Source organism: Zonotrichia albicollis, chromosome 15 (assembly GCF_047830755.1).
Source record: "Zonotrichia albicollis isolate bZonAlb1 chromosome 15, bZonAlb1.hap1, whole genome shotgun sequence".
Classification (NCBI taxonomy): Eukaryota; Metazoa; Chordata; class Aves; order Passeriformes; family Passerellidae; genus Zonotrichia; species Zonotrichia albicollis.
In genome coordinates this window covers 1,061,062-1,077,638 of record NC_133833.1, presented here as the reverse complement: position 1 = coordinate 1,077,638, position 16,577 = coordinate 1,061,062, and the positions used below count along the sequence as shown (strand labels likewise).

General features: G+C 45.2%; 1 protein-coding gene across 1 annotated transcript; it reads left to right on the top strand.

Annotated features, from left to right (window-relative positions):
- Window positions 1-654: 654 nt before the first annotated feature.
- Window positions 655-16,475, top strand: HSPA4 (heat shock protein family A (Hsp70) member 4). Its single transcript, XM_005493061.4, has 19 exons — window positions 655-852; window positions 4,719-4,776; window positions 6,379-6,519; window positions 6,720-6,842; window positions 7,297-7,396; window positions 7,795-7,928; window positions 9,172-9,416; window positions 9,796-9,872; window positions 10,144-10,295; window positions 10,418-10,524; window positions 10,876-11,009; window positions 11,437-11,618; window positions 11,977-12,063; window positions 12,567-12,719; window positions 13,166-13,291; window positions 14,013-14,120; window positions 14,418-14,537; window positions 14,935-15,096; window positions 15,293-16,475. The coding sequence occupies exons 1-19, from the start codon at window positions 746-748 to the stop codon at window positions 15,488-15,490; spliced, it is 2,514 nt and encodes an 837-aa protein (XP_005493118.1). The 5' UTR covers window positions 655-745; the 3' UTR covers window positions 15,491-16,475.
- The last annotated feature ends 102 nt before the right edge of the window (window positions 16,476-16,577 follow it).

Sequence of the window (16,577 nt, the reverse complement as noted above, 5' to 3'; positions counted from 1 at the left end):
GCAGCTTTTGGTGTGTTTCATCATGGAATTCAAAGTATTCCTAAACATTCAGTTTGACGAAACTCACAGATGTAACTATCAAGGTTAGGTTTGTGTTAAGATGAATCCACCAATCCCCCAAATTCAGGAATGATCAGAACACGAATTCCAGAATGGTTTGTGTTTTAAGGACCCTAAAGCTCACCTCATTCCACCCCTGCCATGGGCAGGGACTCCTTCTGCTATCTCAGTGTTCCAAGTCCTGTCCAGCCTGGCCTTGGACATTTCAAGTGATGTCTGAATCGCAAATGAAAACTTCTAAGAAGGCGTTGAAGTCCTTTTCTACAAAAACTGTGTTTCTAGAGACTGTACTTGTAAAATCATTACATCTCATGGTGTGTGCCCTGTTCCCATCCACATCTGTCACCCTCAGGTCTTTACATCACGGCCAAGAAAAAGTTTCACTGAACAACTTTTCTGTGGCACCGACCACTTCGGACTGAGGGCAACAACTCAGCGACCTTTGCAGTGCTGCCAAGTTGTGCCTTTGTCGCCTTTTTCTGCCATTCCTGACGCAAGGAAAGAACTTTGGCAAAGGGGAAGGCGCCGAGCGCCCTCAGAGCCCGCCCAGAGTGCCCGCCCTCAGCCTCGCCGCGCGCCCCGCGCTCTCGCGAGATCTCGGCCGCCCTCAGCGCCGGCGCGGCCGCGGCCCGACGGGATCTTTCGAGAATTGCCGGTACCGCGCTCCCCCCTCAGCGCCGCCGCCATGTCCGTGGTGGGCATCGACCTGGGCTTCCAGAGCTGCTACGTGGCTGTGGCCCGCGCCGGCGGCATCGAGACTGTCGCCAACGAGTACAGCGACCGCTGCACGCCGTGAGTGAGCCCGGGAGCCGCGCTGAGGCGGCGGCAAGGCGCCCGCGGGGCCCGGCGTGGCGGGGCCGGGGAGGGAGGGAAGTGGCGGGGCCGGGAGGAGCGGAGGTGTAAAGTGCTCGCGGAGATGCGGTAAAGCGCGGTGGGCACGAAGGGGGCTTCGGGAGGCCCGCTCAGCTGCCTTTCGTAGGATCACAGAATCATAGGATGCTAAGGGAGTGGAAGGGACCTTAAAGCTCATTCAGTTCTACCCCTCTGCCATGGACAGGGACCCCTTCCACCATCCCTGTGAGATTGCTCCAAACCCCGTCCAGCCTGACCTCGAATACTTCCAGGGATGGGGCAGCCACAGGAGGCAATCTGTGCCAGTGCCTCCTGACCCTCACAGGGAAGAATTTCTACCCTACATCTAATTTAAATTTCCCTTCTTTCAGTCTGAAGCCGCTCCCCCTTGTGCTGTCAGTCCGGTTCCTGATGCAGAGTCCCTCTCCGGCTTCCTTGTAGCCCCTTGAGACGCTGCAAGACGCTCCGAGGTGTCCGCACAAGCTTCTCATTGCCAGGCTGAGCAGCCCCGGCTCCCCCAGCCTTTCGGCGCAGTACGGCCGGTTTGTCTCCCCCGAGGCGGGGCTCTGCCCTTGGATTAGAAGGACGGGGGCTGTGAGTGTAGAGGAAAGCATCCCTGGCTGCTGGAAGTGCCAGACTTTAATTCCCTGTGTGTTCGTACGCCGTGTTCTGGGAGCACGGCTGTCATTCCCCTGCGGTCCCAGCACAGCAGGACCGGGGAGGGCTGAGCTGGGCTGGGCTGGTGCCGGGCTTAGGGTGAGCCGTGGCTTGTTCTGGTATCAGAGTTTGGAAAGCTGCTCAGCAGCCTGCAGTGCCAGGACAAGGGGAATGGCTTCAAAACTAATGGAGAGGAGGTCTGGATTGGATATTGGGAAGAAATTCTTCCTTGTGAGGATAGGGAGGCTCTGGCACAGGGTGCCCAGAGAAGCTGTGGCTGCCCCTGGATGCCTGGCAGTGCCCAAGGCCAGGTTGCACGAAGCTTGGAACAAGCAGATAATGGGGATGTTCCTGCCCGTGGCAGGGGGACTTGATGAACTTCAAGGTCCCTCTCAATCCATGATGCCATGGTACAATGTGGTCAGTAAATTCTAGCCCTAAAACTGTTTCTGGAGTTCCCCTCTGTGGCAGTGAGGCTTTATTTGAGCAGATCCTGAAGTGGCTGTCTGGGTGAGACAGCTGCTTCATCCTTGATGTTTGGGCTGTTTTAGATCCCTCACATCACCTCAGAAAGCCCAGAGTGACCTTGCTTCTCATTAGACCATACATCACTGTTTGCTTGCTCCTGTCTCTGAGCAATGAATAAATGGAGAAGGAAATTTTGAATTCAGCATGTGTGCCCGAGTATCTGGAGATCTCTTAAGTGTTCTCAATAACGTGGAAATTTAAAGGTTAGATGTTCTGGGAAAATATTGAATGTAGAGTGGATCAGAGCAGGTTTCTAATAGCTGTAGGTATTTGACCCTCAGGGAGTTGAAGTCCTGCTGATAAATATATCTGTATATTTGAGACATGAGCACAAATCTCCCTTGTTGAAGGAGATGAGCTAAATAAAATATCTGACATGGTGCATCTCTTGGGAAATACTTCAGTTATGGGAGCCTGAAGTGAAATTGGAAAAAATGAGCAAAATGCAAATGAGAGGGTTTTAGCAGGGCTTAATCTCCAGGTGCTGTTCTGAGGGAATGCAGAAAAGCATTCTGCAAGCAGACCCTTCTATTAAAAGAACTTCTGCATGGTTTTTAAGTGACTTGGAATCAGAAGCGTGGTTCAAAAATCAGCGCTGAGCAGTTGTTACAGGGGGAAGTCATGCAAGGTGTAGTGATAGGTTTCCTCAGGCACTGGCTCGTGGTCAGGGTTAAACACTGTGTTTTGTGTGTGTTATTGTAATAATTTGTATTATTAAAATAAACCCCCCTGAGTGCATTGGGCTGAGTTCAGTGGCACAGATGACACTCCCACAGAATCTGCCTTCAGCTCTGGTACTTGGATTCTTCTGGAGTGATGTAAAATTTGAACTTGTACATCCCAAAGCTGTGCAAACTGTGTTTGTCTTTGGACAGGGAAAAGTGGTAGAGAGAAAGGTAGTAGAAACTGAGAAATAAAAATAGTTTAATTATTTCTGTAGGGCTGAAGGGCCTTGAGTTAAGTGCAATCATTGTGATTGACATTCTGGAGCTGGTGATCAGTGCAGGGGACATGACCTGTCAGGGGACAGGAGGTGGCAGTGGGTGGGAGGGTGAGCAGGTGCCTCCAGGTATGCGAAGCAGAGATTTAACTTTCTGAAGTTGTTTCATTAGACCTCTGATGACCTTCACTGTGAATGTTTCTACTTAAAGTGCACTGGTTAGTTTTTCAGCTCCCAGAAATTGTGTAATAGTGTAATTTGTATTTCATGAGTTTACTGGTTCTTGTGAACTGATCTGGGGAATGAGACTGGTTGAAAATTCTTCCTTCTCTCCCTTCTTCCTAATTTCACTCACTTCTGTGCTGGGTCCCTGCCAGGGCTCTCATCTAAATTTGTGCATTTGTGTTAGGGTACCTTGATTTGTAAATTCAGCAGTGAAGTAGCTGTATTTGTTTTTTCCAAGAGAAGGGCACAATTCATGTCTTAATTCCTTTCAGGAGACCAGAGTGAATTAATAACCAGCTCCCTGCTCTGGGCTCATTAGGTTTTTACCTCCTGTTCATTGGTGTGGGCCTGAGGGTCTGCAGAGCACAAACTCAGCTTTTTTATTTTTAAACTCATGTCACGAATAGTTGTTTCAAACAGCTGCAGATTTATTCAGAAATGTTAATTCTGTTGCAGCACATACTTTAGGGGTAGGCCCTGTAGCATTTGTGAAGTTGTTTATAAATTGGAATACAAACCCAATGCAATTGTGTCACCCAGCCTTCGGGTTGGTTTTGGTTAGTTTCTGCTTGGAACACCCAGTTCCAAACCTCAGGCTGAGCTGGAATGTTTTGTGTAGCAGCCCTGTGGCATCACCCTGCTGTAAAGCAGATTCTTAACCTGCTGCATAGAGAGCAGCTTAATTAGACTTAGCTGGCATGTTGTGTGAGCAGTAAAGATCTGCTTACCTAATGGCAGGGCTCCCCCCACCAAGTTTACCTCAGTGGTATGAACAGCTTGGATTAGAGGGCTGGATTTTGTTTTGTTAGGGCTCCTACAGTTTGTTAAATATGTAAATCAAGAGGCTTAATCAGCTGAGGAATTTCTCCTGAAAGGAGAATTTCTCTATTCAGAACTGCAGGCTGTCACAAAGCAGGGGGGAGTAAAACATAATTTCTCTTTCTGTGCCCCATGTTGTTTCAGTGAGTACAGATGAAACTGAAAGACCAGTCTTTCTCTGCAGGTGGTTTCTTTCTGCCCTTGAAGGGTTTGCCTTAACCTGGAAAGCTTAGTTAGCATGTGCTGCAGACATGTAGGAATGATTTCTGTAACACCTGATTTACCTCGTGTTTGTGTGTGAGCAGGCAAATGTTCCCCGTGTTACGCTGCCGGTGTATCCTGAGTGTGTCACACACGGGCATAGGGCCCTGCCCAGTCAGTGCTCAGGTGGGGGAGCCTGGGGTTGGGCTGTGCTGCAGGGAGGGCTGCTGCTGGTTTAAATGCACTTATGGTGCCAGTTTTTCACAGAATCCACAGAACCTTCCATGCACAGATTGCAGCGAGTGACCAGTGGTTTTAATGGACCGAATTATATGAATTCCAGTGACCTTGCAGACAGTATCAGTATTTTTACCCAGCAGATGTGCAGTAGATGTGCAGCTGTAGAGTCACTGACTGAGCTCTCTCTCCCTTGCAGAGCCTGTATATCCTTTGGGCCCAAGAATCGCTCCATTGGTGCTGCAGCCAAGAGCCAGGTGAGTGTGGGGTTTGGGTAGAACACTTCAGAGCAGCACTGTGGGGTTTGTCACTGCAGATAACAGATGTCCCCGAGCTGCTGTGCCTCCCTAACCAGAGAACAGCTGAGCTGCTCTCAGCTGTTCACCATGGGCTGCTGCTTTGTCATCTGGCAGGGAAATCTCAGGGCTGATCCTTGCACATAATGAAGTGTACAAAATAAAGCTGTGCCTCTTAAGAAATTCTCATAACGACTAATTTTTTTTTCAAGTTGTGAACCTGAATTCACAAGTGGTGCTTCACCCTGCCCTAGTTTGTTCCAGTCCCTGTGCTTTATGATGGCTTTTAATTACATGACTGTTCTATAGAATTCCCTTAAGTGCATGGTTTTGGCAGAAAGGAGGCATATTTGAGTGTAAATAGATAGGGCTTTCTTGACCCTTTGTGGCTGAGTTGCAACCTAAATATCTCTCTTGGGTGTTCTTGCCCATAGTCTGAATTTCTGTTGCTGTAGGCAGATAAATGTAATTTAAGGACTGGGAAGAAGTTAAGGAGATTTGTCCTACTCATGGTGTTTGGGTCTTGCTGTATCACATTTTATGTTGCTGTGTAAGTAACCCCTATAAAAGATGATTTATTTTTTTCAAGTCTTCTACAGGAAGTAACTAGTCAAACAGTTGTTTTTTCTTAGCCTAAAAAGCCTAGAGATGCGGGAAGATTTTTTACCTAAAATACAAAAATGCCTGGACGCAGCCATGTTACTCAAGAACAGCACAACTGTACTAGAACCAGACACAGCTGGTTTTTCTGGAATTGAGTCTGCTTAGCTTAACGAAATCCATTGGTGCAGAGCCCTGTAGAGATGAGTGTGTCCTGCACAGACTAAACTTAGAGACATCCAGGCCAAGTTACTTAGGAGGTAGAAGCTGCCTGAGCCCAGACCCCAGGTAACTCTGTGGAACAGTGCCTGTCTGCTCTCTCAGTGCCTGTGGTTTTCAGTGCGTGCCTTGCTCTGCTGTCAGTGACACAGTTCCCTTCACTTATGCTGTGTGAAGCCAGCTGGGATGGGCTTTCACTTCTCTGTGCTGATCTCTGCTGGTAATGAAAGTCAGTTCACCTTTTGTCAGTTAAATCAAGGTGCTGCTGACCTCCTAAAGCTTCATGAGCAGGTCCTTTTGAGAGGTCTTTTGTGAGAATATCTGTGTGTTGAGTGTCATGTGCATGTGATGAACCTGAGCTGGAGTTTACATCCATGTGCTTGTTATGTTTGGGCAGTCACTGATTGTAGAAGGTAGGGGGTAGAGAGCAGGTAAGTGGGAACGAGATTTTGCTAACAGTTCTAAAGAGTTTCCTACACGTGCACTATGAAATTTGAGTGTGTTGTAATCAATATTTTATAAACTTGGCTCAGTTTTTAGTGTACATTTTATTTTCCATCTCAAATTGCTGTAGGTTCCCTGAGCAACCAGAGGGAAGTTGCCTCCCAGCACCTGCCCAGATGCTGTTAAGATACAAATGACAAAAATACTCTGGTGGGAGAAGCATGAGAACAAAACTCTGTCTTCTGTTTGAAATTCAGATGTTCCCCTGCCACGTTGTATTAAAGATTTCTTTTCCTCTAGGTTATTTCAAATGCAAAGAATACAGTACAAAGTTTTAAAAGATTTCATGGTCGTGCATTCTCAGATCCCTTTGTTCAAGCTGAAAAAGCAAGCCTTGCCTATGAACTTGTCCAGCTGCCAACAGGCTCAACTGGCATCAGGGTAAGTCTGGCATGTTTGAGGAGCCAGAGGAGGAAACTGATAAAGTTTCCTTTTATTTCTCTGTTTTGAATCTGCTCACTGTGGTTTGTGTTCTCTTTTGAATGGAAAGCCTTAATAGGGAAGGGAATAAAAGGCTGATAATGGGGATGGTGCATGGGTTCCACTGCAGTGTAATGAGTGTGCACAATTTTTATTTGAAGGCCATGTATATGGAAGAAGAAAGAAACTTTACAATTGAGCAGGTGACAGGAATGCTTCTGACCAAATTAAAGGAGACTGCTGAGAATGCTCTTAAGAAGCCTGTGGTTGACTGTGTTGTTTCTGTAAGTATGGAATCCAACAAAACACACAGAACTTAGTTACTGTCTGAACTGAAGTGCTGCAGCATTAAATTAAATCTGATTCAATTGACCAGTAAACTTGAATGTCCAGGTATCTTTCTTTTCTGTTTAAACTGAATCTTACACCTCTTGGAAACTAGACTTGTATCATTAGTGGTCTTAAAATGCAGCTGATTAGCAGCCTAAATAATATTTGATTCCTATTTCTGATTACGTGCTCCAGAAATGAGTGGCTTGTGATATGGAATAGAAAAAGGAACTTTGTCTTTATATAATTTTTTTTGCTGTTCTTCTATTGCAACTGAAATGAGCGCTGCGTTTGAAGGAGGCCTGTCATCCCTGAGCTCACTGTCCTGTCCTCCCTTGTCACTGTTTCCTGAAGGTGGCTCCTGGAAATGTTAATAATGTTAATAGTGGCTCTCTGACCTCCTTGCAGGTTCCTTGTTTCTACACAGATGCAGAAAGGAGATCTGTGATGGATGCTACCCAGATTGCTGGTCTCAACTGTCTGAAACTAATCAATGAAACAACTGCAGGTAATTCTTCCTGTGCCTCACTCAGTGTTGCAGTTTTACTCCATGAAAAGGCTTTTGTTCTGCCAGTGAGCCTTGCTTTCTGGAATTACAGCTGGCTGTATATACTTGGAATAGATGAGTTGATCAGAAAGTTTCTTAAATTCAGGTCTGTTTTTTCATTGTTATACAAAGACATAACAATATTTGGTGAATATCTGTTTCAATGCAGCTGAGGGAGGGGTGGTACTGTTTAATGTTCTTCTGTGTTTCCTTAGCATTGAGAATTCTGTTTATTCAGTAAATTCAGTTGATTCTGTAGCTTGAGGAGCACAATGAAATGCTAATGTTGATTCCTGATTACCACTTATTTCTTGACAATTACAAAGCTCTATGTCCTAACTGTGCTTTTATTTCTGTAGTTGCACTTGCATATGGGATCTATAAGCCAGACCTGCCTACCTTGGAAGAAAAGCCACGGAACGTTGTTTTTGTGGACATGGGGCATTCTGCATATCAAGTTTCTGTTTGTGCATTCAACAAAGGCAAACTGAAAGTAAACAAGCTGTTACACATCCATTTTGATTATCTGTAGAACATTCATCAGCACACCCATGGACTGTGGCAGGCAAGCCTGCCTGGCTTCACAGAGGGGCATCCACACAGCTCAGTCTTGTTCTTAAAATTGTATTTTGTCTGGAGCAAAAAGTAGGGCAGGGAACTAGAGAGCTTTTGAGCAGTGTGTGGAGGAAGCAAACATGCCTTAATCAGCAGACTCTGGCAAAGAATAAAAAACCTGGATTAAATGGTTTATTCAGAAATTATCATATCTGACTGTGCTGCTTTCAGAAAAATACTCCAGTTCAGTCATGAGATCTGGTGTTGAAGCAGGAATTCCTGCAGTGGTGGAAGTGACAGCCATTGTTTCTGAGCCCTCACTGTGGTGCTCATGTACAATGAAGAATCATTCCTGATTGCTTTAAGCTGCCAGTGGAGGCTCAGCAGATGGCAGTGTATTGGTGAGTGTACACTGCCAAAGCTGTTTTGCAGCAAACACTAACATTTCTTACTGGCATTTTATTATTATTGTTAATTATTACAATCTGGACTTTGCAGTTACCATACCTTTCTCATGACTGGCTGGAGAAACAGATGCAGAATTTAAAGCATAGTGAGGAAATGTAACCTTTATGTTTCTCTTGGATTTGATTTTTAAACTTGGAAGCCATGGCAGTGTGGAAAGGATGCTTTGGGGCCCAGAGTGCAGGGCTGTTAGCCAGTGTAGAGGCCAAAGCCATCTGAAGGGCTATTGAGGGTAATGATTTCTGTTCCTAAAAAAAATTAATTCCTGGTGTGTTTACAGAGCAGAATGAGCTGAGGTGGGTGGACTACAGGTGTTCTTTGCAGATAATTCCTTCATCAAAAAGGAGCACCTGTTTTAAGAGTTAATATAATTTATTTTCTTCCTGTTTTATTTTTAGCTTTGGGTAAGCATGTTCCACCCTTAGGAGGCATCAAATATTAAACTGGGATATGACTCAAACTGACAGTGGCTAAGCAGAATTTGGAACAGAGATCTGCTCCCAGCACCAGCTATGGAACAGATTGTGTTTCTAAGTCCTGCCCAGTCTCCCTAAATTCCTTTTAAAGCAGTTGTCACCTCATTCCAGGAAGGCTGATTTCTTTGACTTAGAGTTGAACTATATTTGAAACAAAGCACTGCTTTGATGTGAGCTGCTGATTGCTTTCATTGGGTAATGGCACATTGAACTGGTACTGAAGGCTTCCCTTCCTTTAAGGTTCTTGCTACAGCGTTCGATACAACCCTGGGAGGCAGGAAGTTTGATGAGGTGTTGGTGGAATACTTTTGTGAGGAGTTTGGGAAGAAATACAAACTGGACATCAAGTCCAAGATCCGAGCGCTGCTGAGGCTGTACCAGGAGTGTGAGAGGCTGAAGAAGCTGATGAGTGCCAATGCCTCTGACCTGCCCATGAACATCGAGTGCTTCATGAATGACATAGATGTGTCTGGAACCATGAACAGGTATCTCTGTCTGCTCTGCAGTGGGACACTTCAGAGTGCCCTTCAGGCAGTTAAAAACTTGGTATGAAGTGCCAGCTCTTAGGGCTGAAGGGAGGTGAGAAATCGAAGAACAACATGTGCAGGAATGCAGCTAGAAATGAAAGTGTCTAGAGCCTGGTCAGTGGCCTTGAGTTAGGAGGGAGGGCTGGGAATGTTGAAAGGATGCCAGGGTTGCTGGAACCGGGTTTTGTCTGGGAGAACATAATAAAGTATAAAGCTAGGAGTGGGGGAGAGAAAACCCTGCAGTACACAGTGAAAGTGGCATTCCTTCAGTTTGGGCATCCTGTTTGCAATGTTGCTTATGGTGTGCTGGAGCTTTGTTTATGGATTCTTCCAACAGAGGCAAATTTTTAGAGATGTGTGAAGGACTCCTGGCAAGAGTGGAGCCGCCCCTTCGCAGCGTGCTGGAGCAAGCCAGTGAGTGGGGCTGTGTGGGGGCTGCTGTGCATGAGACAGGAGCCAGCCAGAGTGCAGGCTGCCTCTGTGTTGGGCACAAGGGTTTACCACAAACAACGGTTTTGTGCTTAGGAGTTACAAGATTAAAAAACTTTCTCACTCAAGCTAAGAGCTGAAACTTTTACTGCTTAGAAACTTAGCCTAAAGTTGGTCTGTCAAAACTTCTGGTTTATGATGTCAGTGTATTAACGTGAAAGAGAAACATTTCATCTATTGTCTGACTCCTTTCTAGGGTTGAAGAAGGAGGATATTTATGCAGTAGAGATAGTTGGTGGTACCACAAGAATTCCTGCTGTCAAAGATAAGATCAGTAAATTTTTTGGCAAAGAAGTCAGTACGACCCTGAATGCAGATGAGGCTGTGGCACGAGGCTGTGCACTGCAGGTAAAAAGTGTTGTTTGTTCTTGCTGTGAGAATATTGAGCTGCATCAGTAGCTACTTGCTGAATGAAATGCTTGGTCACCTAAAGTCTGAGCATTTGTAATGTGGCTTTTGTGCTCTTGCAGTGTGCAATTTTGTCCCCGGCTTTCAAAGTGAGAGAGTTTTCTATCACTGATTTGATACCGTACCCCATCTCCTTGCGATGGAATTCACCAGCAGGGGAAGACCTGAGGTACAACCAGTACAATCTTCTTGCATGTTACAGCTTCAAATTGCTGCTGATGGTTAGAGTAAATAACAAATGTCAATAAATACCCTTGGAACAGAGTATTTCCAGGGTTAAGTGCCTATTTAACACTTCCAGTTTTGATACTTCTGAAGTTAATGATGGCAGAAAACAAAAGCAAGGTGGAGTGGCAGTTGGTGCCTCTGCGTGGCTGTTGTGTTACTTAACCTGAAAGATCAGGGCACTTGATCTTGTCACTTCTTAAGGAAGCTTTTTCCCTAAGAGTATCTAGAAATGTTTTGTTACCTGAACCTGCTGTGTTGTCACACTGAACACAGGCTGTGTTTTCTCTTGCAGTGACTGTGAGGTCTTCCCCAAGAACCACCCTGCTCCCTTTTCCAAGGTCCTCACTTTCTACAGGAAGGAGCCCTTCACTCTGGAGGCCTACTACAGTTCCCCCAAGGAGCTGCCTTACCCAGACCCTGCTATAGGTTAGCACCATTTTGTACTAAAAATCTTTTCTGTGTTTCAAGCCTTTTCTGTCTAATTATGTAGTCTGGACATGCAGCCTACTGCAAATGCTCCCAGGACAATATTTCAAAGGAATTTTCAGTAAAATAGGTGGAGTAGGATGAAGTTTATGGGCAAAAAAGAGCATCCTAATATTGGAGCAAATTGAAGAGCCACCCTGAGAGTTGTGCAGTTTTTTGCTTTGATAAAAGTAACACCAGGTTTGACAGAGAATTCCCAATAGCTGTGCCCCAGCATTGCTGAGTAAAAAATCTGGGTTTTCCAACTTGGGTAGGTTTTAACATTCCCTGAGCACATTGCAGTGAGCTGTGTCAGCAGCAGTCGGGTTTGCTTTGCATTCAGAACTGAGGTTAATCAAAAGGGTTTGGTTTTTTTCTCTCTGTTTAGCTCACTTCTTGGTTCAGAAGGTCACTCCTCAAACAGATGGATCCAGTTCCAAAGTGAAAGTCAAAGTCAGAATAAATATCCATGGCATCTTCAGTGTTTCAAGTGCATCTCTGGTGGAGGTTCATAAATCTGATGAGAATGAGGAGCCTATGGAGACAGATCAGCACGCGAAGGAGGAGGAGGTAAAGGACTCACTGCTCCCAGCTGCTCAGAATGCCCACAAAGCACAGCTGGCAGGGGCTCAGACATGTGTAAGGATTTACTAGACATGCCCACAGCTGAAATCTGAGACTGAGTACTCATTGTATGTTACACCAGTGACAGATCTCTTGAAACCAGGACTTGAGGTGTAGATCAAGTTCTTACTAATAGAGCTGTGAATTGCTGGAGCAAAACCTGGGAGCTCATAATTTATTCCTGCAGTTTTCATTCTGTTTGTTTTACCTAAAGAACATTAGAGATGTTAAGGGATCAGCCTAGGAACTGAAGCAGTGATCTGTGTTTTTTTAATGTGTGAAATTGGATCTCTCTGAATTTCAGAAGATGCAAGTAGACGAGGAGCAACAAAAGACTGAAGAGCAACAGCAAACCCAGCCTGAAAATAAGGCAGAGTCTGAAGAAATGGAGGTAAGAGGAGCATTTGAGACTTTATTTTAATGAGATTTGTGAGAATACGAGGAGTGTGAGCACATCTGCTGCCTTTGTCATAGTTCTGGAAGCTGAACATTTATTTCAGTGCACTGGTGGTCTATTGTGATTAGAGCTTTAGAAAGGACACAAATGGCACTGGTAACTGCAGACCTGTCAGGTGACCTGGTACTGATAAAATGGGGGAACTCTCCTGTTCAGGGAAGAAATAATCATCTAGTTTTCAATAACTTGAATACTAGAACAGGTTTCTGCCATGAGCACCAACCCCTATGAATATAGAGTGCCCAGAAAAGGTCAGTTTATTAATTGTCTGCATTAATTGTCTCAGGCTTCAGCAGCTGATGTGTCAGAATAGCAGGGAGTGCTTGGTTCTCTTGTTGAGGTGCTAACTCAGTTTTTCTGATGTAAATCTTGACTGCTCCCCTTGAATTGAGTGGTGGTGCTGTTTTTACTGTGAATGTAATTCTGTTTCAATGCAGACTTCTCAGGCTGACTCAAAGGACAAGAAAGTGGATCAGCCACCTCAGGCCAAGAAGGCCAAAGTGAAGACGACCACCGTGGACCTTCCCATCGAGAACCAGCTGGTGTGGCAGATAGGGAAGGACATGCTCAACTTGTTCATTGAGAACGAGGTAAACTCTTCCTGCCCAAGCTAAAAATGTCACCTGTTGGTCTCCAGAAATGCTGTTTTTCATTAAAATGGTTAAGGAAGGTCAAGGAAAGGATTAAAAAGAATAAAACAAGCAGAAGGCTGAGGTGAACAACAGTGCCCCGTGGAGGCAGAATACATTCATTGCTGCTGGTCAGGGGAGCTGTCATTCTCAAAGGGCTGTTCTGCAGAAAACCTCCACTATCACCTGCAGGTACAAGGTGAAGGAGGTTCCTCAGCTGGAGGAAGATTGTCCTGTGCTGTACTGGACATCACACCAAAACTGAGATCAGTTTTCAGTCATGTGCTGGGTTCTGTAAATCACAGTTTGCCAAATCTTGATCTGGTTTGAGCCTTTGCTAACAAGGTGTCCTGGAAATAAATGTTAAAAGAGCTTTTTAGCCAATTAATTTGACATTTTGTTCACAGGGTAAGATGATAATGCAGGATAAGCTGGAGAAGGAGAGGAATGATGCCAAGAATGCAGTGGAGGAGTACGTGTATGAAATGAGAGACAAACTCTGCGGTGTCTATGAGAAATTCGTCAGTGAGGATGTGAGTATTGCTGCTTGACTGTCCTGCTACACTGTACAGGTGCAATCAGCAGTTGGATTTAGTGACTCTGTGCCTGTATCACATACTATATTTATATAAGTTACATCTTCAAACTTTAAATTTAAAGAAATAATTGTAACCTTTCTGGCTCTGATGATAATCTACTAAATTTGGGCACCTGTATCTGAACTGGTTGCCTAAAAATCTCTTGGCACTATTAGTCAGCTTTCCCTGTTGTGCTGAAGGAGCTTGGTGTGCAATGGATTTAACTCTGCTTCTAGGGATGAATCTTTGAGCACCTGGCTGCATCTCCATTGGCTGCAATGGAGCTTTGCCAGCCAGGTGTCTGCAGAGCCCAGACTGGGACATGCCAGGTGACATTTATGGCACATTTGTAAAAGAAGAGTTTCCCTCTGTTCTCAGGCTTGCTCATGTAGTGACAATGCAAGCGTGCGGGGGACAAAAAATCCTTTGATGTGACAGTATTTGATCTGAACTGTGGCTGTCACACATGGCTCTTCCTTGGGCCTGGAATCCACCACAAAGCTCTACAGAAGAATATTTTATTTCTTATGTTTCACTAGAATAGGATAAAGAGTTCCAGACAGAGTTCTTTATATTCTAAAAATACAAGCCTTCCAGAAAGGTTCCAGGTACCATTTAATGCCACTTGTCACCTAATAAATGGTGTCACCTGCCTGTTTTGTGTGCCTTGCTGCAGGACCGCAATAGCTTCACACTGAAGCTAGAAGACACAGAAAATTGGCTTTATGAAGATGGTGAAGACCAGCCCAAACAAATATACATTGATAAATTGGCAGAACTGAAGGTGAGTGGTTTTTACATTCCCGTGGGAGTTTACCAAAGCTGGAGAACTTTGTTCCATGGAGGAGCTGTGTGGGGTCTGCTGATTCTGAGGTAACAGCAGCCTGCTCTGCATTGTGTGTGGGGAGTAGGATTCCAGCAGACCTCTATCAACAGGGCTGAGGGAGCCTCAGTTTTTGCTGTCAGTTGAGGGGAGAGTCAGAGTTCTGAGGAGCTCAGGAAAGTTGATGTATCCTGTCAAACCCTGAGGATCCCTCAGTGATGCTCCGTGAGTTTTCATACCTGTTGTGCTTTGTTTCAGACTCTGGGTCAGCCTATTCAGGCAAGATTCCAAGAATCAGAGGAAAGACCAAAAGCATTTGAGGACTTGGGGAAGCAAATCCAGCAGTACATGAAAGCTGTTCATGCATTCAAAGCAAAGGTATTTTCACACTTAATTTCTGAAAAATGCAAGCAAATTGTACAAATATTTTCTGAATTTTAGGTAACCTGCTTCAGACAAAAATCTGGTGCAACCTTCCAGTGAGCTTAGGAGTTCTTGATGTTTAATATCTTTTCAGAAGTGGCTTTTGGGCCTTGCACATCTCAGTCCTTTTTTAATCAGGTGTTGATTTCCCCATGGAGGCAAAATGCCAGCAGCAGCAGATCTTCAGTCTCCTGTTACCGAGCTGTGGGTGATCAGTTCTGTTGATTTGTTAACCACAACAGCTCTTGGCTAAATGGTCTTTTAGGATATTTCCTCAAACTCAGTTTTGAGGAAATCAGGATGCAGTTTGTGCTCAAACACTGACGCAGCTGCTGCTGTTCGGGTGTTGCAGGATGAACTGTATGAGCATCTCGATGAAGCAGACATGGCAAAGGTGGAGAAGAGCACCAATGAAGCCATGGAGTGGATGAACAACAACCTCAACCTTCAGAACAAGAGGAGTCTTACTTTGGACCCAGTTATAAAAGCAAAAGAAATACAGTCTAAAGCAAAAGTAAGTTTTTCTGCATAACTCACTGTATTTCCATGAGTTTTTGTGTTTATTACTCTCAGAAAACTCTCAGGTGAGAAATCTCAAAAGTACCAAGGAACATCAGCCCTCAACTGGAGTATTCCCAACAGTGGTTTCAAAAGTTAAACTGTGGGAGATAAAACCATTTCTAAGGCTGTGTTGTTTCTGTGTTCTCTAGGAATTGGCAGGTATTTGTAACCCCATAGTGAACAAGCCCAAACCCAAGGTGGAGCTGCCGAAGGAGGAGCAGAAGGCGACGGAAGCCAACGGACCATTGGACGGGCAGGGCGACGCCGGGAGCGGGGCCCAGCCCCCCGAGCAGGGCGCTGCCCCCACAGCCACCGACAAGAAGCTTCCAGAAATGGACATTGACTGAATTTCAGCACTTGTTTATATTATTGCAAACTACAATAAAGCTTTAAGTTGTCAACTTTGTACGTTCTGAATACAAACTGAAGCAAGTGAATCCCACAGCACTCTTGGTAACTCTTGGAGAGGTTTGGGCAGGGCAGCAGGTCAGAACACGGAGGTGGCGAAGGACTCGCTCAGCTCAGCAGTGTTTGCCTTTATTGATTGTATTTAGAAGTTTTGGTAGTCTAACTAGACCTCTAGGAACAGCCATAAGCTGCTTCTCCATTTTTAATGTCCAGGCTGAGTCAATTCTCCCTTGAAGGAGGGAGACAGCAACATCTGAAGTCTGATGTGCGCCCTGCTCTTCCCTTTCCCTGTGGATTGCAGCACTGGCACTCCAGGGAGGGCAGGGGAGAGCCAAGGCAGAGTCTTCCATTGCTCTTGGTTTAGTGTGAATGCCTGCTCTGGACTCACTCTGATTTGCACTGGAACAGTTGATGGTTACAGGAGGTTTGCAGAGCAGGGGGTGGCTCATCAGCACCTTTATTCCTTAGCCCAGACTGCAGATCAGACTCAGAATGTGCTCCTGGACAGGGGAGTGGGTTTCTCACAAACTCCCCAGCTAATTAGGCCCTGTAAACTCCTTGTCTTTAGTTAAATTAGCTGCTTGTAGAAAGAGTGAATACTTGTATTTCAGCTGCCTATGCTGATAGTTGATTCTGACTTGTTCCTAACTTTTTCTGGCAGGGGTATGCTTGCTTCCACGAGGCCTTCATTTGGAATGCTTGGTTTTTTGTTTTGGTTTCTTTTTTTCCAGGAAAACCAAGAACTGATGGATATGTTGGTTTGTTTTGTTTTGTTTTGTTTTTTCTATGAGCTTTATACAATGAATTGCTTCTAGTACTGATTGTCATTAAACTTGCAAAAATTAATTTGTATGTGTTAAAATCCAAAGCTGAAAAACACCCATTCAGTTATTGCAAGAAATAAATGCACTGGATTCTACTGGATCACCTGCTGCAGCTGTTGATTGCAATGCAGAGGGGCCGGGGTGGAGGGAAGGGCTGTGTGTCCCTGGTTCTCGGGGTGTGCGGGGAGCCCTGCCGGGCTGC